The sequence below is a fragment of the Polyodon spathula genome, chromosome 17 (assembly GCF_017654505.1).
Source record: "Polyodon spathula isolate WHYD16114869_AA chromosome 17, ASM1765450v1, whole genome shotgun sequence".
Lineage (NCBI taxonomy): Eukaryota > Metazoa > Chordata > Actinopteri > Acipenseriformes > Polyodontidae > Polyodon > Polyodon spathula.
This window is the reverse complement of record NC_054550.1, coordinates 19,874,508-19,899,933: the sequence shown is the minus strand read 5'-3', so window position 1 is coordinate 19,899,933 and position 25,426 is coordinate 19,874,508. Positions and strand designations below refer to the sequence as shown.

At 37.8% G+C, this 25,426-nt stretch overlaps 1 protein-coding gene across 1 annotated transcript in view; it reads left to right on the top strand.

Annotated features, from left to right (window-relative positions):
• LOC121329662 (protein farnesyltransferase subunit beta-like) overlaps positions 1-23,197 on the top strand; it is a 31,824-nt gene extending 8,627 nt beyond the window's left edge. Inside the window, exons 4-13 of the mRNA XM_041275369.1 lie at positions 2,469-2,541; positions 2,677-2,768; positions 3,371-3,517; positions 4,394-4,477; positions 6,806-6,892; positions 7,928-8,057; positions 9,160-9,292; positions 10,102-10,213; positions 22,222-22,332; positions 22,984-23,197. Coding sequence (XP_041131303.1) covers positions 2,469-2,541; positions 2,677-2,768; positions 3,371-3,517; positions 4,394-4,477; positions 6,806-6,892; positions 7,928-8,057; positions 9,160-9,292; positions 10,102-10,213; positions 22,222-22,332; positions 22,984-23,008 — 994 coding nt within the window. The 3' untranslated portion in view covers positions 23,009-23,197. The remainder of the gene's footprint in view (positions 1-2,468; positions 2,542-2,676; positions 2,769-3,370; positions 3,518-4,393; positions 4,478-6,805; positions 6,893-7,927; positions 8,058-9,159; positions 9,293-10,101; positions 10,214-22,221; positions 22,333-22,983) is intronic.
• Positions 23,198-25,426: the final 2,229 nt, after the last annotated feature.

The window sequence follows — 25,426 nt, the reverse complement described above, 5'->3', positions numbered from 1 at the left end:
GGTCCCCCCAGGACCATGATTCAGAACCACTGATTTAAAGCATATTAGGCTGTTTCAGAAAACTTTTGAATCCTCAGCAACCCACCAACCTACCCAGTGGTGTTGACTACCTACGTTGCCTGGAGTGAACCCACCTACTGTACCAGTTAAGTCAGAACATGGCTGTAGTAAGAGCACAATGGCAGTCTTGCCTGTCAGTTCCCGTTTGTTTCGGCTTTGTCGGCTCTTAGTCACTTAAAACTACATTTTTTGTTTATATATATATATATATATATAATGTGGGTTCTGTAGGATACAACCAGATATCTACAAGTGGATTTATGCTTTGACCTTGAGTCGGTGAAAATCAGTTTTATCTTACACAGCACCCTGCATTATATTTCTATGACATAGTTAAATAAGTATAATTAAACAGTATTCATATATAATTTCAATCTGATACAAATACATTTCACTAAATTAAATAAAAGCTTCTGCAAACTGAATAGAATGCAGATACACATTTAACACCCGCAGGAATAAGATGACAATTCAGTCCTAACTCCTGGTGGACGCAGAGTTGCGCAAACACATTCCTTCCTCCTCTAGAACCCCCTGAGTCTATGGCACCCATACAGTCATACAGTGGCTCTCAAACCTTTTTGTTTTTAAGCCACTCCAATGTGGCTTTGGCTGAATGTTTGGGGTCATTGTCCTGCTGGAAGATGAATCTTCTCCCAAGTCCCAAGTCTCTTGCAGACTTCAGCAGGTTTTCCTCCAGGATTTCTCTGTACTTTGCTGCATCCATTTTGCCCTATATCTTCACATGCTTTCCAGGCCGTGACGCAGAGAAGCATCCCCATAGCATGATGCTGCCACTACCATGCTTCACAGTAGGGATGGTGTTCTCAGGATGATGTGCGGTGCTAGGCTTGCGTCAAACATAGCACTTAGCGTTGAGGCCAAAAAGCTCTACTTTAGTCTCATCAGACCATAGAATCTTCTTCCACTTGGTCTCAAAGTCTCCCAGATGCCTTCTGGCAAACTAGCCAAGATTTGATGTTAGTTTTTTTAAACAATGGCTTTCTTTTTGCCACTCTCCCATAAAGGCCAGTTTTGTGAAGCACCCGGGCTATTGTTGCCTTATGCACAGTGTCTCCCAGCTCAGCAGTGGAAGACTGTAACTCCTTGAGAGTTGCCATAGGCCTCTTGGTGGCCTCCCTGACTAGTGCCCTTCTCACCCGGATGCTCAGTTTTTGAGGATGGCCTATTCTAGACAGATTCACAGTTGTGCCATATTCTCTCCATTTCTTAATAATGGACTTTTCTGTGCTCCGGGGGATATTCAGTGCCTTGGATATGTTGTTGTATCCTACCTCTGATTGGTGCTTTTGAAGAACCTTATTTTGGATTTGCTTTGAATGTTCCTTCATCTTCATGATGTAGTTTTTTTGTTAGGAAATGTGTTAACCAACTGTGGGACCTCCCAGAGACAGGTGTATTTAACCTGAAATCGTGTGAAACACCTTAATTGCACACAGGTGAACTCCATTCAACTAATTATGTGACTTCTAAAGGCAATTGGTTGCACCAGAGCTTATTTAGGTGTGTCATAGCAAAGGGGGTGAATACTTATCAATCAATTATTTTCTGTTTTATATTTTGTAATTTTAGAACAATTTGTAGATTTTATTTTTCACTTTGACGTCATGGCCTTTTTTGTGTTGATCAGCAGCAAAAACTCCTAATTAAATACATTTTGATTCCATGTTGTAACACAATAAAATGTGGAAAAGTCCAAGGGGGGTGAATACTTTTGAGAGCCACTGTACCATACTGCTGCACCTTCCCATTCCTACACATCAAAACCATGAATCTACTGTCTGCATTTAACAAAGCATCTGTATAAACAAGCTCCGTGCCTCTTAACAGCCTTGCGTTTGAAATATCTGCATATCCCCAATTAAAGTGTAGAAAAAACAAGCACCAACATGAAGGTATTCAACACAAAAGACAAGGGAGCCAGCGATGTTGGCAGTACTAATAGCGATGAAACCTTGGTTTTTGCTCCTTTTAATGAGGTTCATAGCAAGCTCTGCTTGCTTAATTTTTTAACCTTGTAGTGGACGGTCTCTCTTTTCTGCTAAGCACAGAGTGTGTTTATGATGAACAGTTGGTCAGCAAAGCTTGTATAAAATGCTTCTTGAAACACTGTGTAGTACAGTGTGACTTGCTGTTAACTTGCACAATTCAATTGATTGTCAGATCCTAGACATGAATCTAAAATTCCTTGTGCATGCAAATTCGCAAACCTTCTGGATTGGATTTCAAACTCTGCGACATTGATTCCAGTGCGGTCAGTTCGTCATGCAAATAAATTAATGTTCTATGTAGTGTAGATACCTAGTGCTGTGTCTAACGAATTCAGAAATAATGTGCATTGGTCAGATTTTTCTTCAAGCTTCTGAAGCTCCTTGTCTTTCTTTCAGACCCAGCCTGCAACGGGAGCAGCATTACATCTATTTAAAGAGGGGTTTACGCCATCTTTCAGATGCCTATGAGGTACGTTGTCTCACTTATCATTTGAATCATTAAGACGTTCACATATTAAAACACGTTTTACATGGCTTCTTCCAAATAAAGCTACATTTCCAGTAACACCAAGCTGGAACATCTGATTCTGTGTCTCTTTGTCAGTGTCTTGATGCAAGCCGGCCCTGGCTTTGCTATTGGATCCTACACAGCCTGGAGCTCCTGGATGAACCAGTCCCTTCATCTGTAGCATCGGAGTAAGTGGGGATGAAAAACACTATGCTGCTTATAAAGTGGCTGATATTTTTTATTTTTATGAAAGGGTCATTGATAGGGTTTTAGTACTGTGTAGGTGTGTCAAGTTTAAACGGACACACGATTCAGTGTGGGTTAGTGCTGCTGAACTCTATTTTCTTTGAATGGTAATTGTTTCTCCAATGCTTTGTTCTGGTTCTGACTTAATCAATTCTGTCAGGATGATGATTATTATTTATTTTTTTTATAAAACATTTTATAGCATTGGGGAATTACCCTGCATTGCATCAATCACTTAGTCAAAAGTGTAGAGTACAGATCAAAGGAGGTCATGATGAGGTTGTATAATGTACTGGTGAAATTGCACTGTTGGGACCAATTTTCCACTAGGAGCAAATTGCCCTTGTAATGTAGACCGCTATGTTCAGTCCTGGTGACCACATACTAAAAGGACATCAAAGAGCAACCATAGTCCTACGGCCATTAAGTGTTAAAGGTACGGTTTAGGGATGCCAAATAAACTTTGAAGCCCAAGTTCTGTGGCTTTTAACAAAGAAATCCAGTTTCAAGAAAAATTAAACCCTGTTGTCACTTTGTCTCCCAGTGTGTGTAATTTCCTGGCCCGGTGTCAGAGTCCCAGGGGCGGGTTTGCAGGGGGCCCCGGCCAGCATCCGCACCTTGCTCCCACTTACGCAGCCGTCAACGCGCTCTGCATTATCGGCACAGAGGAGGCATACAACGTGATCGACAGGTAGCAGTCTCTTCACACTCAGTGTTTTAGTAATATGAGACACGCAAGGGAGTCCCATTTAATAATCTAAACCAGGGAAGGTTTATGCCATGGGTATAATTCATGATAAAGGTGTTTTCAGGGTCTGATCCACTGTTTCATCAGTTCAGTTTAGTAATTAAAGACGTGGTTGGAACAAATACCTGGACTGGAGGTGCTGAGGTCGTCTACCCCTGATCTAAACAGCAAACGATGTAAGCACTCTGTATAAATCCTGTGGAAAGAGGTGGTGGTATTTAGATGCGCCGTTATTTATACCAGCGGTTCTCAAAACTGTGCCCATGGGGAAATTTGTGCCCGTAAAACCAGAGTGCTGAGCATCTGACATAATCTGGAATACTGAATTAGCAGTAAATTAACTTCAAGTTATTACAATCTACTGCTACTCTTTCTCAATCTCTGAGCCAGTTCAGAAATCTGCATGTTAACATGATTTTATTTTAAATCCAATTTACAGATTAATTGTGCTTGACATTTATTTAGTGGCCCCTGATGTAAGACCTCATATTCATGGTCAGGAATTCTAAACTACTGCCCTAAATAATGAATATTTCTTTGCAGATTATAATAGTAATCATTTTATAATGATGACAAATCTTTTTTTTTTTTTTTTTTTTTTTAAATAAATATGTCCTTTATAAATGCTGTCTAAGTCACTATTTAAGACTAAATTGTTATTTATTCTTGGGTTTTAACTTCTTATTAATAATTGTCTAATTGTGTTAAAACTAATAAGTGCTTTCTTATTGCTTTGCCATGAACGATTCAAATGTTTAAGCATACTTTACTGTACAGTGTAGTTTTAAAATAAGTTATTAAGTGTTCCTGTTTTCGTAGGCAAAAACTGCTAGACTTCTTGTACTCGCTGAAGCAGCCTGGTGGGTCGTTCGTCATGCACGTGGGAGGTGAAGTGGATGTCAGGTGTGTTTGTTCACTATTCGTACTGTTTACAGCACTCCTCTGAGCTCACAGTTTGGTGCCAGCTGCTAAATAAGACTTGTACACAACAGTATACCCAAAAATATACCCACTGATGCCTACTTGTTCACCAAATCATATGATTTAATGAATGAACCATATTACAAGTGTAGTGGAACTCCAAATGTAATTAACTCCCAGTGGGATATTTATCCTTTTGTTTTACCTTCCATAACTATGTTTTCTGCAGTGGTGACTGCCCATGACATTTGTTAAAATTAACAAATGGCTGCCTTATTGAACTGGGAGTAAATGGGTAACATTTTTTTGTAACATTGTATTTTTGCCAGTCTTGCAGAATCTGAGGGGAAGGTTATCTATTCAGGGTTATTTAGTGAACAACAGATCTGATTGATGTTAAATGGGCAAGAAATGTCCCACCCCAGGTTTTTGTTATTTGTAGAAAATCTATAATAATTTGAGGTGCCGCTGCACGGCACGGTTTGCTTGTTAAAATCATATGTGTATATTTGAAGAGTGCATGATTATCTGTTCAGGGGTACCAAGATATCTAGCGAGGTCTGAGTGGGTTAAAAAGGGCAACTGACCCCCAGTACCACAAAACCCAGGTATAACAAGACGCACATTCATTGATATGCAGTCTGGTTACAGAAGTATTTGTAACTAGCTGAATTTTTCATTTCGCAGAGTCCTTGAAGTCAGCTAGACAGCCAATACAAGGTTAGAGCGGTTATGTTACAGGCTTGGTGCTCTGCTTCAGCAGATCAGGAGACATAGCCTAGTGCTACAGATGAAGCTGACATTTGAACTTTGGCCTGCAGACACTAGCAGGCACTGGCTTCTGGAAAACCCATGGCTGCACCAGCCCTGGAGACAACTGTGCTTTTCATCCCCCAAGAGAAACCTCTTTTGTCTAAGGCAGCTTGTCATGAACTGGCTGCGTTCAGCCGCAGGGGTTACATTTGTACAACAGTGCTGGACTACATTCAATACACCGTTCAGTTGCCCCTGTCCTATTTTGGGAGTAAATTAGAGTAAATTGTACTGTATTATATATCACGGGATGTTTTTAAGGGTGGTGTCATGTGCATTTTTTTGGCATGTAATGCCCTTCTGCATGTGTAGATATATTATGAGTCACGTAGCTACAAAAGAACGCTGTATGTAAAGAAAACATTTTAAAAGCTAAGAAAACCAGTTTTGGTTTAATCTATTTTGGATCTATGCTGCCGTAGCAGTTCTTGACTGAAGTCCACAGAAGAAGAATCAAGATAAACTAAAAAATAAATTCTAACTCAAATTGGCTGTTTCTATTTTCCTGTTGGCATTTATGTTACCATTACCAGTATGGTAGAGGAATTGTATGTTTTTACTGATTGGATCCAAAGGAGTAACATATAGCTAATCCATAATCAAGTCTGTATACTGATTTGCTAAGAACAGCGATTAAAAATCAATTGATTATAAAATAACGCTACATATCTTTGATTTGACAAGGAAAGGCATCAAGATCTGTAAGGAAATTTGTTCAGACAAATTCTTTGGTTTTCTGGAAACAGCTGCTGGATGATGAAGCTGTTGAAATGCGTTCCCTGGATGAATACATTGCAGGATCACTAGGTCAGAATAGCCAGTGATTCATTTCCCCCATCACCGCGTCCTCTATGCAGTGCTTCTCTGGCATGGCAAACAGTGGAGGTTACAGAACTTCCGAGAGATTTGTGCAAGATGCCTTGGCAAAATGATGTTTTTCTATACAGCTCATCTCAACACACTGCTCCAAAGTTATCCTTGAATGCTGGCATCAGCAGTGATGTAAACCCTTATTCCATGTCTGGGGGGAGGCGCAAAACTACCGCATTACCAGCACAGAACTCCTTGATTTAATACCTGCTCAGTTACATGAATCGTTTATAGATCATTATAAATGAAAGCCTGTAACATTAAGAATAGTACAAATGTTTTTTTCAAGGTATTAACTGTAAACTAAAATAGAAATCTTGAACTGTATAGTATTTCACAAGGCATTTAATCAAATTTTATGGTTTAACTGGAATGTTGCATTGATTTTTAAAAACATTTTCAAAAAAGTTTCAGCATTTGCAGTACCTTGATGCAGTGTAATTGAATATTTTATGTGAAAATCTATTTAAAATGTGAAAAACAAATGAAATCAAGTTTGTGTGTGATAGTTTTAAATGGTAAACTACCGTTTACACAGATTTACAAAAAAAAAAAAAAAAAAAAAAGCTGTATTTTTTTAAACTGTGCTCTGCGTTTTCAACCTGTCTTTCTATTTTCTTTGTACAGAAGTGCTTATTGTGCTGCTTCGGTGGCATCCCTGACAAACATCATCACGGCCTCGCTATTTGAGGGAACCCCAAATTGGATTACAAGGTAAGAGGCATCAGCAACACAATACATGACTCAGCATTCTGAGACGTAATCTCTTCCTCAGGACATTCCTGCATGTGATTGTTTCCAGGAAACAGGGAGATGCTTGTAATGTAAGTAGGATAAGAGAGTTCTGCAGGTGTTCTGAATTTCTGGCGCTGACTCCGTACCAGCATTATATATTTAACCCATTACTGTTAAACACTCTGTAGTGCTGAATTTAGAAATACGAAAAGAAACTCAAGTTCAGTGACCAAGCCAGAGTGATGCCAAAGCTCAGTAGCATTAGATCCATCATGTGATTTATTTTTTAGGAGCAGTGATGTCAAAGGCAGCTGTAAAACTAAAGTTGACAAGTTTCCTTAATATGTAACTGCATGGTGGGGGGAAATAAGGCGCTTGTTACACAGCAGAGGTCCCATGAAGCCTCATGGTAAAGCATGGAATCAATCCAACTGTGAATCAAAGGGATTTTTGTTTTAACATGTGGTCTGTATGTTGAATTTAGGTACTTCGTTTTTCTTAAGCAATTGTGCCTATATTAATAGAAAGAGCATTGGATATTTAAACCTAGAGATCAGTCTCAGTAAGTATTAATTAGTACTAATTTGTCCTTGTTTCTTCCCAAGAAAAATAAAGGAGCAATTTGTTACCCAAAGCGTTTTGTACCTACAAAGTCCCTGATGGACCTAGAAATCCAATATTGGCTCATGGCTGCTAAATTCTCTTTTGCTTGTGCTTCTGACAGCGCTGGCTAACCAGCAAGCATTTTTTTTAACTTAACTTAGTTCTGTTCATTTGAAAACAAACAGGTGAAAAATTAAGAAACGTTGGTTCACGCTTCAGTGTCAAAGAACTCCATTCACTTAAGAGGCCTCCCTTTATTTCGTTAGTTCACTTTCACAATTTTCTGAACTAATTTTGATTTCAGACAGCAATCAACAGCATTTGTAAATTGTCACTTTCCTTAAAAGACTCGTCTCCTGCTAGCAGGATTATTCAGTTCTGTACAGTGATGTCACTGTTCTTGCTGTCCAGGTGTCAGAACTGGGAAGGGGGTATTGGTGGTGTACCTGGACTAGAGGCCCACGGTGGTTATACTTTCTGCGGAATGGCTGCCATGGTGATCCTTCAAAAGGAGCACATGCTGGACCTCAAATCCTTGTTAGTAAGTCATGTTTCTGTACCACACAAAGGAAATGAAAGTGCAGTGACTACAAAGTGCTTTGAACCGAACAGTTTACTTGTGATATACTGGAACACAGAATTGGGAGGTTTGCTATTGCACCTTCTATTTTTAAATGGTTGTGAAAATTGCTTGTGGAAAACAATGAAAAAAAAAAAGTAGGGGCACTTTATTTTCAGGAACTAGAGTTTAAAATGCCCAGTTTGTTCAAAACAACAAGAAGAAATATAGAAAACTACCCAACTCCAAGGACCATTATCTGTCGGTGGCAGAATACATTTGAAATGGGTAAGAGCTGTCGTTGTTTTAAATTAAATAAGGTTTACTTTGCTTATTAAGACCTGTCATGTCATGCTTGCACCCTAGATAATGGCTGTCATGTCTACTTGAAAGGCAGCAGGACTTGACAGAGGTTGAAGACACTGTCTTTTTCAGTCAGTCTTGCCAGAACAACACAGGGAATCAATTTGCATGCAGGAAGTTTATATAGACATTGAATCTGCATAGTCCCATTAAAAACACTGTACACCAATTTGTGTCGTAACAGCCAATCTGCATACTGATGTATACAAGACTAAGTATAAACACAAATTTTGCTTTATACTTTATTCTGTAGTTTAACAGTATATACAATGACCTCCCTCTTTTAGACTGTAGCTTTCTGCATTAAAAAAATAAATAAAGCTGATTTATTCAATTGAAAATTAGTTTAATAAGAGTCTGTGTAGTAATGCTATGGAAAGTGTTGGAATAATTATTGGGGTATTTTTTTGATATCGTCAAGTTATGGAAAGTGTTGGAATAGTTATTGGGGTATTTTTTTGATATCGTCAATTTAATCTAATTTTTAAGCAATTCTGCCTATAGTAATATATAGAGCATAGGATAGTTATACCTAGAGATCAGTATAAATAAGTATTAGTGTCACTGTATCCTGATGTCCGAATTTGTCCTTGTTTCTTCCCAAGAAAAAAAGGAGCAGCTTGTTACCTGAAGTGTTTTGTACCCTCAAAGTCCTTATTGTATGTAGAAACCCAGTGTTACCTGATGGATGCTAACTTCCTTTGCTTGTGCTTCATGACAGCGCTGGGTAACCAGCAAGCAGATGCGATTTGAAGGAGGGTTCCAGGGCCGCTGCAACAAGCTGGTCGATGGCTGTTACTCATTCTGGCAAGCTGGACTGCTTCCCCTCCTGCACAGAGCCCTGCATACACAAGGTATGGGTACTGCCAGAGTTTAATACACTGCTACCTCTATCTCGCAGTTTGATAATTCACAAATTCAGCTGAAGCACCGTAAGGTCACGGTGATGGTACATTTTACTATGTACTGTACTTACCAGTAACTGGAAAAAGGTCTTTCTTTTTGCTTGCAATAGATTTATCATTATAAAATGGCATATAACTGGTTCTATTGAAAAGAAAGTACCACAAGCTTGTTTGGATTCCAATAAAACGGAGAAACTTGAAATGTGTGTCTTTTTGAACAAAAACAAACCATTTCCTTCATCCCAACAAAGAGTGATAACTAGCTGTGATACAAACGTATCGACCTGTGAGGCTGTAATTGGTAAGTTAAGACCACCAGCAGTCAAACTAGTGGCGTGAAAGGCAATGTAATTCTAATGTAGTCACTTGCAACCTAACCTTATTGTGCAGTAGATAGTTGTGGTTACATGAAAAATGCTAGAATCATCCAGCAACAACACCGCCTATAAAACTTAAATAAGCTTTGTAGTTTTCACTGGGGAAAGCCTGTTTACCATGATAAATAACAATACACATGAGGTTCTATATTAGGTAATGTAGTGTAGTTAGAACAGCAAAATTTGTTTTTTTGATTCTGTGAACCGTTGCTGAGATACAGTCCTTGATCAGATTTGACTACTTTAAGTACATCGGGGCAGCCTAGATTCATAGTGTATGTAATAGAATTTTCTTACAAAAACTTAACGAAATAATAAGTCTTCTTTCATACCTGTGCCAGTGCTGATTTGTTAATGTCTAACAGCAGTGTGTTGTTACAGGGAGTTCCAGCCTCAGCATGACAAGCTGGATGTTTCATCAGCAGGCTCTACAGGAGTACATCCTTCTCTGCTGTCAGAACCCGTCCGGAGGGCTCCTGGATAAGCCTGGCAAGTGAGTGATTGATTGCTTTGATATTTGATACGTGATTAGCATGCTCCTCACCGTATGAACCATTATCATTCAAGGTCTTCAGATTATGAAATTTCAGATCTACCAGATAGGTTCCCAACCTGTGGTCCCCAAAGCTAGGCAGATGCTTCTCCCACACCTCCAAAACCATTAACCTGCTACTCGGAGATCTCGGACTACAGACAAACAAAACCAGTGCCTCCTAACTAGAGATACAATCGGCAACCAATTTCCTAATAGACAGGTAATACTGTGATCAGAAATCGATGCATTGAGGACACTTATTTATTCAGAAACAAGAAACAGCACAAAATGTATAACTCTTTATAACAACCTTTTAATATATATAATATTGTAAAGTAGCAGGGAAAGGGACAGATTCCTCCATGTCTAAAACAGGTGGAAATGTATGTTTTGTTTAAAGTTAGTTCTGTTGATTTGGTAATTGGTAATTGTTAATTAACCCCTGCACTTGGCTATCATTGTAAAGTAGAGCCAGGTGCAGGGTATTTAAAGAAAGCAGCCAGTCTGTTCAGGAATGCTGGTGTGTGAGGAGCCCGGTTGAGGGTGATTTCAACCGAAACAAAAAGGTAGTGTGAAAAAGGCTTTTTTTGGAGTGCACTGTTCTGTCACTGGGTGTTACAGGTAAACAGCTTAGCTGTCCTGTGTTAGTGAGGTTCCTGTGTGTAGTAGTTAGTGCTCAATAAAGAGCCAGGTGTTTGTTTTGTTTATTTCTGTTTATTAAAAGTGCACGTAAGCTTTAGAAAAATCAATTTCTGTGTCCTGGGTCCTGAATTAAAGGGGCAACAAACCTTGAGAATTACAGAATTCATCACTATATATATATATATATATATATATATATATATATATATATATATATATATATATATATATATATATATATATATATACATACATACATACATACATACATACATACATACATACACCACACACATATGCAAGACTTTAAATAGGGCACCAAGGTGATTAATCGATCTCTACTCCAAACAACATCTTGACGATAACACCGTGTAACAAATTTTTTTTTTTTTTTTTGTTCCTGGGTAGTAAGTGTTATTTCCTAATTGCTTATGCCTCAAAAGTATAGAAAATGGCTATTATTCCCCACAAACTTTGCTTTTGTGACCAGGACAGTGATATTTCAAAATATCACTATTTCCAATGGAGAAACGGGCAAATGTATGTCTTTTCGTTTACATGGACAGATTTAGTATTTACAGTATAATCGTAACTCTTGAAAAACTACCCACTTCTAAATCTTTTGTAGTCATTTTTGTATTACTTTAGTATAAATACATGTTAATTTGGATTCATATATTGTTTTTTTCTGACTTTATGTGAACGAAAAGACACAAATTTGCCCGTTTTCCCATTGGAAATAGTGATATTTTGAAATATCACTGTCCTGGTCACAAAAGCAAAGTTTGTGGGGAATAATAGCCATTTTCTATACTTTTGAGGCATAAGCAATTAGGAAATAACACTTACTACCCAGGAACAAAAATTGTGTTACATAGTGTAATTGCCTTAACTTTGAGACTGCCTACATACGGAAGTACAGCTATGTGGCGACGTGTCATTCAGATTCTAACTACTACTACTAGATGATGTTATAAGAAATGATGTTCCACAAGGTGTCGACTATCAGAATGGACTGTATGTACAGTAAATATAGTACATGGTAATGAAAATGTATGCCACGATAATGTTGTAATGTCAGCCGTAAATAACGACTAAAATTTTAGCCTAGATCTATGTATTGCTCTAAACATTTTGCTTTAACGAAAATTTAGATCAGAGACTTTATCATACCTGCATACCTGGACTAAGTGACTTTCTATAGCACAGCATTTTGTTATAGCGGGTAAGAATCATCACAAAAGTGATCGTGGGCAAAAGCACCAAACCTCCTTTTGGCGGACGTGAAAAGGACTGATCATAAGTTTCCTATATATATATATATATATATATATATATATATATATATATATATATATATATATATATATATATATATATATATATTACTGTCAACAGGTTTTCAGTAAGCGATCCTGCTGTTGCATCAAGTGACTCTAACAGAGCTGACTGTACAGTAGTAAATTTGTGTCATTCCATCCCAAGTGAGATAATGAGAGTACTGGCATGTCGGATTGTAGTTGTACAACTAATGCATGGCGGTATACATGAGAAATGGGGAACATCCACTCTTTTCAGCTCTCTGGACCGAACGCTTTGAAGTGGACGATTAGCCCTTTCCTTCCCTCCTTGTTAATGATGCATTTTCTGAACCATTTCTTTTACACCATTTGTTTAATCTCTCAAGTTGAAGATTTCATAAATACAACCTAATTCTTTACACTAATTCTAACTTTACACTAATGATATTTTCCTATTTTTCTTTTGGGTGAGACGTTGTTGTAAGTGACTCCGCAACTGAGACATAGTTCACACACTCTAGTCTCATATCTTGTAAAGTGCTTTGTGATGGTGGTCCACTAGAAAGGCACTATATAAAAATAAAATTATTATTAATGTTATTATTTTGTCATCACCCATCTCCCCTAGTGAGAAAGCAAGCAACAGAATCCGCCTTGGGATGGTTTTAGTCTCCGGCAACTTAAGAACATAAGAACATAAAGTTTACAAACAAGAGGAGACCATTCGGCCCATCTTGCTCGTTTGGTTGTTAGTAGCTTACTGATCCCAGAATCTCATCAAGCAGCTTCTTGAAGGATCCCAGGGTGTCAGCTTCAACAACATTACTGGGGAGTTGATTCCAGACCCTCACAATTCTCTGTGTAAAAAAGTGCCTCCTATTTTCTGTTCTGAATGCCCCTTTGTCTAATCTCCATTTGTGATCCCTGGTCCTTGTTTCTTTTTTCAGGTTGTAAAAGTCCCTTGGGTTGACACTATCAATACCTTTTAGAATTTTGAATGCTTGAATTAGGTCGCCACGTAGTCTTCTTTGTTCAAGACTGAACAGATTCAATTCTTTTAGCCTGTCTGCATATGACATGCCTTTTAAGCCCAGAATAATTCTGGTCGCTCTTCTTTGCACTCTTTCTAGAGCAGCAATATCTTTTTTATAGCGAGGTGACCAGAAGTGCACACAATATTCAAGATGAGGTCTTACTAGTGCATTGTACAGTTTTAACATTACTTCCCTTGATTTAAATTCAACACTTTTCACAATGTATCCAAGCATCTTGTTAGCCTTTTTTTATAGCTTCCCCACATTGCCTAGATGAAGACATTTCTGAGTCAACAAAAACTCCTAGGTCTTTTTCATAGATTCCTTCTCCAATTTCAGTATCTCCCATATGATATTTATAATGTACATTTTTATTTCCTGCGTGCAGTACCTTACACTTTTCTCTATTAAATGTCATTTGCCATGTGTCTGCCCAGTTCTGAATCTTGTCTAGATCATTTTGAATGACCTTTGCTGCTACAACAGTGTTTGCCACTCCTCCTACTTTTGTGTCTTCTGCAAATTTAACAAGTTTGCTTACTATACCAGAATCTAAATCATTAATGTAGATTAGGAATAGCAGAGGACCTAATACTGATCCCTGTGGTACACCACTGGTTACCACACTCCATTCTGAGGTTTCTCCTCTAATAAGTACTTTCTGTTTTCTACATGTTAACCACTCCCTAATCCATGTACATGTGTTTCCTTGAATCCCAACTGCGTTCAGTTTGAGAATTAATCTTTTGTGCGGGACTTTGTCAAAAGCTTTCTGGAAATCTAAATAAACCATGTCATATGCTTTGCAATTATCCATTATCGATGTTGCATCCTCAAAAAAATCAAGCAAGTTAGTTAGACACGATCTCCCTTTCCTAAAACCATGTTGACTGTCTCCCAGGACCCTGTTACCATATAGGTAATTTTCCATTTTGGATCTTATTATAGTTTCCATAAGTTTGCATATAATAGAAGTCAGGCTTACTGGTCTGTAGTTACCTGGTTCAGTTTTGTTTCCCTTTTTGTGGATCGGTATTACGTTTGCAATTTTCCAGTCTGTCGGTACCACCCCTGTGTCAAGAGACTGCTGCATGATCTTGGTTAGCGGTTTGTAAATTAACTTCTTTCATTTCTTTGAGTACTACTGGGAGGATCTCATCCGGCCCAGGGGATTTGTTTATTTTAAGAGCTCCTAGTCCCTTTAACACTTCTGCCTCAGTTATGCTAAAGTTATTTAAAACTGGATAGGAACTGGATGACATGTGGGGCATGTTGTCAGTATCTTCCTTTGTAAAAACTTGTGAAAAGTAATCATTTAATATATTTGCTATTTTTTTTCTTCATCTACGATTTTGCCATTTGTATCTCTTAAACATTTAATCTCCTCTTTGAATGTTCGCTTGCTGTTGTAATATTGGAAAAACATTTTGGAATTGGTTTTAGCTCCCTTAGCAATGTTCATTTCTATTTCTCTCTTGGCCTTTCTAACTTCCTTTTTGACTTGCGTTTGCAGTTCTGTGTACTCTTTCTGCCTACTTTCTTTTTGGTCCTTTTTTAATGCTCTGTAAAGTGCCTTTTTTTTTTTAATTGATCTATTAAACCATTTTGGCAATTTAGTTTTACATTTAGATTTGTCTACTTTAGGGATGTAATTGTTTTGCGCCTCTAGTACTACATTTTTGAAGAACAACCATCCTTCTTCTGTGGGTGTTTTCTCTATTTTACTCCAATCTACTTCTGTTAGTCTCTGTTTCATACCTTCATAGTTTGCTTTTCTAAAATTGTAAACCTTAGCTTTAGTCTTTACTTTTGGGGATTTAAAAAACACTTCAAATGAGACCATGTTGTGGTCTGAGTTTGCCAGTGGTTCTCTGACCTCTGTTTTAGTTATTCTATCTTCGTTATTTGAAAAGACTAAATCAAGGCATGCCTCCCCTCTAGCCGGTGCCTTGACATATTGTGTTAGGAAGCAGTCATTTGTCATTTCCACCATTTCTATTTCATCCTTCGTGCTACCCAACGGGTTTTCCCATTTTATATGGGGGAAGTTGAAATCCCCCATTAGTATGGCTTCTCCTTTGCTACACGCATTTCTAATGTCATTGTATAACAGATTATTTTGCTCACCGTCTGAATCTGGCGGTCTATAGCATGCTCCTATTATTATGCCCTTTGAATTTTTGTCCGTTATTCTGACCCATATTGATTCGATTTTATTTTCTTTGTCCAGGTTTAACACCCGGGCTTCAAGACTGCTTCTTATGTATAGCGCTACCCCTCCTCCTCTTCTGTCCTGCTTGTCTTTCCTTTACAGTGTATACTCACAAATATTATATTCATCCCCATCACTCTCAGACAACCAAGTTTCAGTAACACCTATCACATCATAGTTACCTGTTAGTGCAGTAGCTTCAAGTTCTAGAATTTTGTTTCTGATACTTCTAGCATTTAGATAAATACATTTAATGGTTGTCTTACCTGAGTTGTTGTTCTTCTTTTGATGCGGTCTTCCTTCTGTTTTTTTGTTGGTTCCTTTCTAGTTTAAATGCTTCTGAACCTGCTCGAGGATCTTTTCTCCAAGTAGACTGGTTCCCTTGTTATTTAAGTGCAGTCTGTCCCGGCCATACAGATAGTCCTCGTTGTAGAATGTGGTCCAATGATCAAGATAGGTGAAGCCTTCCCGTGTGCACCACATCTTCAGCCATTCGTTTTGATTAATTATTTCCAGCTGTCCATATGGTCCTTTGCAAGGTGCGGGTAGTATACCAGAAAATACCACAGTTTTGGTTTTCTCTTTTAATTTCCTTCCTAGCTCTCTGAATTTGTTTTGCAGGGATTTTGGTCTGTCTCTTCCGATGTGGACGACTACTACCGGGTCGTCTCCTGTTCGTTCTAGGAGCCTGTCCACGTTCTCAGTGATGTGCTTGACCGAGCTCCCGGAAGGCAGCACACTGTTGTAGTAAGGGGGTCCAAACTGCGAATTGAACTTGCTGTGTTTCTCAATATGGAGTCCCCAACAATCATGACCTCCCTTCTTTTTGCTGTCTGGTCACCACTGTCAATAGGGTCCTGGATGTTGTTCCTTTCGTTCTCTTGTTGTTGGTTCTGCTCATCAAAATTCTGAAGTGACTTAAATTTGTTGGTTGTTTTGATTTCTGGTGGTTGTGTTTGACGAAGTTTCTTTTTTTCCCTGCTTCTGCCTACCTGAACCCAGCTGTTCTGACCTTCTATCTCCCTGGTGACTTTCAGTCTGTTAGGGGTGATGCAGACTTCCATGAATTGTGGGTGTGCCAGTTCCTCAAGATCCTGTTGCTGTCTCACTTCTTCCAGCTCCATTTCTAGCATACTTACTAGTTTATGCAAATCCTGGATCGCGCGGCACTTTACGCACACTTGGTTTAGCTCCGCTGGGTTTTCTCGGATTTCCCACATCAAGCAGGTGTCACAGATTACTGGCTTGAAGACCATGTTGAGGGTTTTTTTTTTTTTTTTTTTTTTTGAAGTTTAGTTTCTTCTGCAGTCGTCAACCTGCTTTCAAACTGCTTCTAAACTGCTCTGTACTTTCCACGCCTGTACTTCTCCCACTCAAACTTCTTCATAATGCATAAGAAAACCGCTTGTTATAGGAGTTAGTCTGAGTTGTATGGTCTTATTTTGTCCCACTTTTTATATCTTACTTTTCTCCTAGTTGGAAACATGATATAGTGAAACTGATTGTGTCACGAGTAGAGATCCTTCCTAGCTTTGCAAAATGCAAAAGGTTTCATTGTGTTACTCAAGAAAATCTCACTTTTTTTAAGAATATGACCTTTTTGGATAGCTTGTGTTTTAAACTGTTCTACAAAAAAAAATTGAATCACACAATTGCATAAACTTCCATCTCCATTTTCTTTTTGGCAGTGTATTACATGAAACAGATACAGCACCGTCTAGTGTCAGCAGGTAGTAGAAACTGCCCCATTCATGCCATGATTCTTCTATACTGTGAACTAAAATTTGTGGTTCTCAGTGCTGCATAGAGGTTCTCAAAAGCAATGCACTTACAAAACTTACTTTCCATGTAGAAAGTGAAGATTATTTATTATTTATTTATTTTTAAGAGTTTATACATAAGATGGTGTCAGTCCAACCGGACAGCCATCAATGTGCATATGAAACAGGGTGAAATACCACTGTAAACAAATGAATGAACACATTGTGTCAAGTACCCTTTATAGCTAATGCATGTTGAACCTAAAGAACATCACACAGACATTACGTTGTCGCCAGTAATTCATCAATACGTGAATACATTTTATAAGAAATATGATTGTGAACCTTTGTTTTATTTTATTAGTCTAAAAGGTAATTGCTTTGGCTCTTTCGCATTCATTTATTATATTATGAACGGTCTCGAGAAATTGCCTGAAAAGGATTAATGAGAGACTCTGAAACACAGCCACTTCCCAAGGATGCTACTGCTTCTTGATGAAACCTGCACCCTGCGGGAAATTCCGTTTGTATTGTGAAGATATAATTGCAGCACGGCATTGCATCACTTAGAAACAGAAAGATAAGCATATGTGCTAATTAGGGTTCAAAGCATACAGGCAGAAAAAAGAGCCAATAAACAGAATATAGGGAAGTAGAAAAAAAGGTTTTGTTCCAGGACGAAGTCCATACACTAGTGAAAAGAGTACAGTGATTCACAGCAATTATAGTTGTGTGGCATGGTGCATTGTAAAGGATTTTTCTCCTTCAGTTATACAGGACCACAATTAACATTGCTCTTGTTGCATTGTCTTATCACACAATAAGGATTTAAAAATACATACAGTGCCTTTAGAAAGTTTTTCACCTTTTGTTGCCTTACAGCCTGGAATTAAAGTGCATTAAAATAATTTTTTCATTTTTCTACACATCCTACCCACAACTTCCAAGTGAAACAAAATATTCTAGAAATTTGTAGAAAATGAATTAAAAATAAAAACTGAAATAGCTAGGTTGGATAAGAGTCCACCCCCCTTGTAATAGCAACCCTAAATTAGCTCAGGTGTAACTAATCGCCTTTTAAATCACACACCAAGTTAAGTGGTCTCCACCTGTGTTAAATTGTAGTGATTCACTTGATTTTAGGATAAATTCAGCAGTTCTTATAGGTTCCCTTTGCTGGGTAGTGCATTTCAAAGCAAAGACTCAACCATGAGCACCAAGGCACTTTCAGAAGAACTCTGGGACAAAGTTGTTGAAAGGCACAGATCGAGATGGATATAAAAAATATCAAAGGCCTTGAATATCCCTTGGAGCACAGTCAAGACAATTATTAAGAAGTGGAAGGTGTATGGTACCACCAAGACCCTGCCTAGATCAGGCCGTCCCTCCAAACTGGATGACCAAGCAAGAAGGAGACTGATCAGAGAGGCTACCAAGAGGCCAATGGCAACTTTGCAAGAGCTACAGGCTTTTATGGCCAAGACTGGTCAATGTGTGCATATGACAACAATATCACAAGCACTCCACAAATCTGGCCTGTATGGTAGGGCGGCAAGAAGGAAGCCATTACTCAAGAAAGCACACCTTGAATCCCGATTTGAAGTATGCAAAAAAACACTTAAGAGATTCTGTAGCCATGTGGCAAAGTTTTATGGTCTGACAAAACTAAAATGGAACTTTTTGGCCTAAATGCAAAGTGGTATGTTTGGCGCAAACCCAACACAGCACCCAAAGAACATCCCCACTGTGAAGCATGGTGGTGGCAGTATCATTTTATGGGGATGTTTCTCATCAGCAGGGACTGGGGTATTTGTCAGGATAGAAGGGAAAATGAATGGAGCAAAGTACAGAAAAGTCCTTGAGGGAAAACCTGCTGTCCTCGACAAGAAAGCTGAAACTGGGATGGAAGTTCACCTTTCAGCATGACAACGATCCAAAGCACACAGCCAAAGCTACACTGGAGTGGCTAAGGAACAAAAAGGTAAATGTCTTTGAGTGGCCCAGTCAGAGCCCCGACCTAAATCCAATCGAAAATTTGTGGCATGACTTGAAGATTGCTGTCCATCAATGCTTCCCGAGGAACTTGACAGAGCTTGAACAGTTTTGTAAAGCAGAATGGTCAAATATAGCCAAATCTAGGTGTGCAAAGTTGGTAGAGACCTATCCGAATAGACTTTTTTTCCCCATTAACAGTGCGGAGATGAGTGGAAAAACAAATCCTCATTTAAATGCATGAAACTCTGAAGACTGACAACACAAAATGTGAAAAAAGTTCAAGGGGGTGTAGACTTTCTGTATATATTATTCTCAGGGCTCGCAAAATTTTGGTAATGGTACTTGCCCTTCAGGTAGTCCATTGTAGACATTTGGTTGTCCACAAAAATGTCAAGTTGCCCATAATTGACCTAAGGACTGTGATTTGTACAAAGTATACTGAACTCAACATAGGTACAATATCTCGGGGTTCATACACTTTTTCAACATCAAAATTCCATACTTTTTCCAGACTTCCATTTGCTTTTCCCAGACTTGTGTTTTAGTTAGTTTTTACTAGTTTTCTGATAGTTATCCTCATAGGAGGGCAGACGCAGAGCATTATAGCTTTTTGATCTAGAGCAGAAGTTGCTCCTGGTTTTCTAAAAGTATTTGTTAGAATCTGGAGTTGCATATCTAGCACGAGCCAATGCAGATATGCAAAACAGAAGTAATGTAGAATCTAAGAAATGTCAGATATTTGAGAACTCTGTTGCATTATTTACAAAAATAATATACAAAGTTGTATACTGCAAGTATACCTGTGCCAAAATAGGATAGTATAATGGTACCAGTAGTGTTCCAAAATCAGGCAATTTTGGCACAAGTGTACTTGTAGTATATTACTTTTTTTTTAAGGGATGATACTGGATTCTGATCCAAACTTAGTTATACCCTGTGTTAAATGTTGAGGTGAAAAATAACAAAAATGAAATAACACATGTGTATGCGTTATATATTAAAATGTGCAAGTGTCGTGTATTAAGCATATAAGTCAAATACTAAATACAGTACACCTTCGCTATAACAACCCTGTTTGGGTCCAAAGCCTTTTGCTCACTACAGTAAAAGAACAATCCAAAACAAACAATATAAGCTGCTGGAGTAAGTTAAGGAAATCACCTTGGATAAAGGCATTAGCTAAATTATTAATAATGTTAGTACTGTTTTATTCTTTGATTTTCTTTTATTATTGCAGTATTTGTCACTACTAGCACTAATAATGATAATTGCAACGAGATTGTGAATAAAAGTAGAATTACAAGTACAGTTCCTATTTGTGGCATGCTGCATTCGGTATTCTGGCTATATCCTATTCTTTACAACCCAGTACATCCCCTCAATTTTTTTTTTTAAAAAGTGCATTAACAGAGTTTGTTTTGTTTCAATTGCAAATGTTAATTGAAATCTTGGTTCCTTATTTAAAAAAAAAAACAAAAAAAAAAAAATCAATGTTTTGCCGTGCCGATTGCATAGAGCTGTACAAGCCAACATCAGCAGCAGTGTGATTATTTTTTTTTTTTATTTATTTATTTATTTTTTTAAATCACTATTAATCGTACAACGAAGGCCATATACCAAGGATGTAAATCTGCACTCTGCTGACGGTTTGGACTCGAGACTGTTGTTGCACTCAGTACTGTAAGTTACAAGCAAGCACCATACATTTAAAATAAAATTACCGGTACATTTTGTTAATCACATTCATTAAATGAAAAGAAAGCGATGTCAACATGCTACGTGCTAAATCTGAGTCAGTGATACAAACAATTGTTTGTGAGATTATATATAAAATATTTATTTATTTATTTTCTTGGTTGGGAAATAACGTTAACGATTTAATTAAGGTAACTGTAGCTGCAAATCCAGTTTGTAACTTTGTTTAAAAAAAACAAAGCCTTCAATATAAAAGTATATACTTTGGCTGTCGTAGTGTCCATTTTACCCTTTGTTTCACTGGAGAAGACACAGTCATGTGACATATACCAGTTGACTAGATAGGATTGCTAGGGGTGTTACACGGGGCAATCCTCGCGGGATTTGGTCACAAGCAATGTGTACGTCACCCCGGAAATCACTCAAGCATTACCAATGAAAAACATTGATCCCTCTAAACGTGTTTTACCGGGATGATCTCGATTGGGAAACCGCTGTTTGATTAAAGCACAGAACGTTATTTGTTTAAAAAAAACAAAGCCTTCAATATAAAAGTATATTCTTTGTTGTCGGACAGATTTTTTTTTTGGTTGTCCCGGAACGTCTGGCTAGCGATTTTGCGAGCCCTGATTCTAAAGTTGACTAATTGGCCACATACTGCAGTGATGCTTGGTGATGTGAGGTTCTGCGATTGGCAAGTGTATAAATCTCACACTTTTCTGCAATATCAAGACAACTGGTTATCCACTTGGTATGGACATTCATTAGCACATGTTCTTTGGAGTTTCTGAATTTTGGATGTGGGGATACACTTTTGTATTACAATCTTTTTTCTTAATAGAAAAATATGATAGTTCACAGTTGTTGATGTCTTTATGCATACATTGATTATTTTTAAGTTACCCGTGAAGAACCGTCACATGTACTTAACCATTTACCTACAACAATAGATCTAATCGAGTCGTTGTTTTACAGATTGTCGTTGCTGTCAGGAGCTCTGAAAGCAAAGCTGCTGTTGTGATGTCACTGCTACAAGCTAGCCATTGAAATATGAAAAATAAATCCACGCATGTAGTATAAAAGAACAAAAAACACAGCACAGCAATGTCTCGGATTGATGGGAATTTCATTTAACAGGATAGAATTGTTTATTAATGTTCCTTGTGTTTTAGATGTTATTCCATGCTCGAGCCACTGGCGACCAAATCAAAACTGGTTTGCTTGGGATTTTAAATTGGACAGTGCCAGCAATCTGATGTATCAAGCCTTGGTAATCTAGGATAATCTCTACTTTTGTGACTTGTCAATGAAAATTTGTTTAATCTTTTTCCTCCCAACAGGCCCCAACTCACCCTGTGTACAATATCTGTCCTGACAAAGTAGCACAAGCCGTACAGCACTTTCATCAGATGGCTGTCCCTGGGAAGAGTGGAGCAAGGTCCCAGACTCCTAACCTTTAATACTTTCTTCAGAAAAAACGTTGGGTAACATCATAGGTTTAGGCCATTTATCAGTAATGCCGTGGTTTATCATTAGCGTCTGCATGGACATATGAAGCAGCGAAATCCTTGTTTCTGCACGACTAGCTGACTCATGGTACAAGGAAGTGAAGATGCATGTGGGTTTGTGAACACAGTCTGTAATTGGTGAGACCTAGCTGCATAAAAGTCTTGGTGCCTGAATTAAGAAAACAAGTGCAGGAGTTCATTGGGAGTCTGGTTTGGATTTTTTTTTTTAAATGCAAATAAAAGGTTAATGTGTTCAATATTGTATTCCAGGACCAGATGATTAAAAACCAAGATGTTATTTTGAATGGCTTTGTGTGAAGGGCAATAAGTGTGTAGTGCCACTTGAGGCCTCCACAGTGAATGAACGTGGTGGGTAGTGTCCATGTCTTCTACCTATGATTTTACCCAGACGTATTGCAGCAAGAATTTTTTATTTTAAATTTTTTTTTTTATATATATAAAAGCCATGTAGGATCATATCAGAATTTTAACTAGATTTTTAGTGTTACTAATAAATGTTTGAAAGCTAAATTTACTACTGTCTTTTTTGTATTTGTTCATTATTTCTTGCTTGCCAACAGTACGAGGCCCAACAGCATCAACTGACTTTGAGGGAATTTCTTTCAAACAATTTGCCTGGGGAACTGGTGTCAAAATCGGAAGAAAGGGCAGCTGAGGGCCAAAAATGAAACCTTTAATACAGTGAAACCTGTCTAATCCAGCCTCTCTACAAAGCGGTGTTCTGTATAATATGGCATGATTGGTTGGTCCCAAACCAAATCCCTATTGATAACACTATGTAACACAATTTTTGTTCCTGGTTAGTAAGTGTCATTTTCTATGCTTTTGAGGCATAAGCAATTAGGAAATAACACTGCCCAGGAACAAAAAAAAAAAAAAAAGATTGTTACTCTGTGTAATAGTACGACACCCTCTACAAACTGAAACCTGTGTATTCTGGCATCCAGCACAATTTTCAGCCTCTTCTGTGTACAGTCTATGTAAATATGACAATATGTGCAATCCAGCACCGGACTGTTTAAATAAAAGAAAGAGTTTGCATATTGTGGCAATGTTGCCCGCCTGTGTGTATTTCTGTGTTATATGTTGCGTGTTGTGTGTTAATGTTGGTGTATAGTCATTGGTACACGGGATATAAATGGGTCTGTGGAACACAAGTTGTTTAAAATGTATATTTGCATTTAGGCACAAAGATTGCACAGCACTTCACGTGCAGGTGAAATGTAATAATATGCGAGCACAGGGAATTGTACTTTATTAATTCACGTGCAGTTGTACAGAGACTCCAATTGAATGATTGTTTAGCAATCGAGTCTCGGTACAGCTGCATAAAAGCAGCATGTTTTCACTCACCCGGGGTTGTGTGGTCGGTGAGTGGAGAACGGGATTGGAGATGGAGGTTATAAAAATAAGTTAAATTTCAGCTTACCGTTTTTGTTTCTTTAAAGTGCTGTGTCCTGTGTTTTTTGTCTTTTACAACCTTGTATTTTCTGTTTGTTTCATTATTAAACACTGAGCGAAACCAATCTCTCAGCTTTGCCAAACTCCACCGCTCTGTTGTTTATTTCCTGGTTTCTGCTCTGACGTCACCAACTGCAGCCATCTTTGACACGTATATATTCACATGCCACACCAGTGCTGTTGTGAATTGTGTAGGTGTTGAACAGCAACAAAATGTCTAAATGTCCACACACTGAGCTATCTCAGGTAAATGTCTAAACGTCCACACACTGAGCTCTGGGGGGTGGGGATGTGCTCATCAAAAAAGCTGAACATTTCCAAAAGAAATGTAAAGTTTGTTAATTTTACCGGTTTTAGGTACAGGTTTAGATAGATAGTTTATTTATTTATTTATTTATGTGCTTTGTAGTCCGGCGCAATTGTCCAGTTCTAAGTGACACTAGATTGGACAGGTCTTACTGTATGGTTGTTTCAGCACTAGTGGAACTATCATAGGGTATATCTGTAGCAATGAACTTCTCTAGTGCCATATTCATGCTTATTAAATCCATTTATATAACTGGTTACATTTCTTACTTTGCATACATTTAATCTAAGTGCCACATCTGAACTTTAGTCACCATATGTTTAGCATTATGAGATGTGATAAATATCAAAATGAATGTGGCAACAGTCAAGGACATTTCTGCAAATACACCTTACAGTATTTTCCTCAAAGATAAAACAACTTCTATTGTAAATTTAATTTTTTGACAGTACTCTTAGTGAAAGTTACAATCTCTTAGATTGTTATTTAGTGCATGTCCACTTGTCATGAATTAATACTACCACACAAGCTATACAGTATTTCATTTTAAAAACTAGTTTTTTATATTAACGCAGTTGTGCAAGACTATGGTACTTGTGCATAGACTAGATCCATTTGATGAATACTGTAACGCCATAAATATTTGCAAGTCCTAAATTATACATTTTTTGTGCATGGGGAAAAAAAGCTAACATTTTTGGCACAAATACCAAATTTCACTAACAATACATACTTCGTCAACATTTCTGGAGCAAAATAGGTTTTTTGGGAGTGATTCACAAATATTTACAGCTTTACATTATCATAGAAATAAAGCATCGTCGCCTGTTTTCCAGAATGATTAAGCTTACCTTGCACTGAAAATATAGTCAATACTTACTAGAAACCAGTTTTTGTCCTCCATTTTAAATTCAAACTTTTTATAGTGATCATATACATAACATATGTGCTGTCCAGCATGGTTTGAGTCCTTATTCAAAATATGGAATATGGAAATGCACTGATGCATATCTGTCTTGCTCTAAATGGTGAACTCAGTAAATGCCTTGAATTTCCTCCAATATTCTCACAACTAAAGCCTTGTACAAAACTCGTTCACCAAGCTGCCTGGACTTTTATCCGATTATTACAAAACTATTTTATACAAAATATTAAACCTGTAGATGAATAAAACACAGGATTAGGAGGATCGTTTGTGTATACGCGCACTGGTTTCCTTTGCTTATCATTCTGTT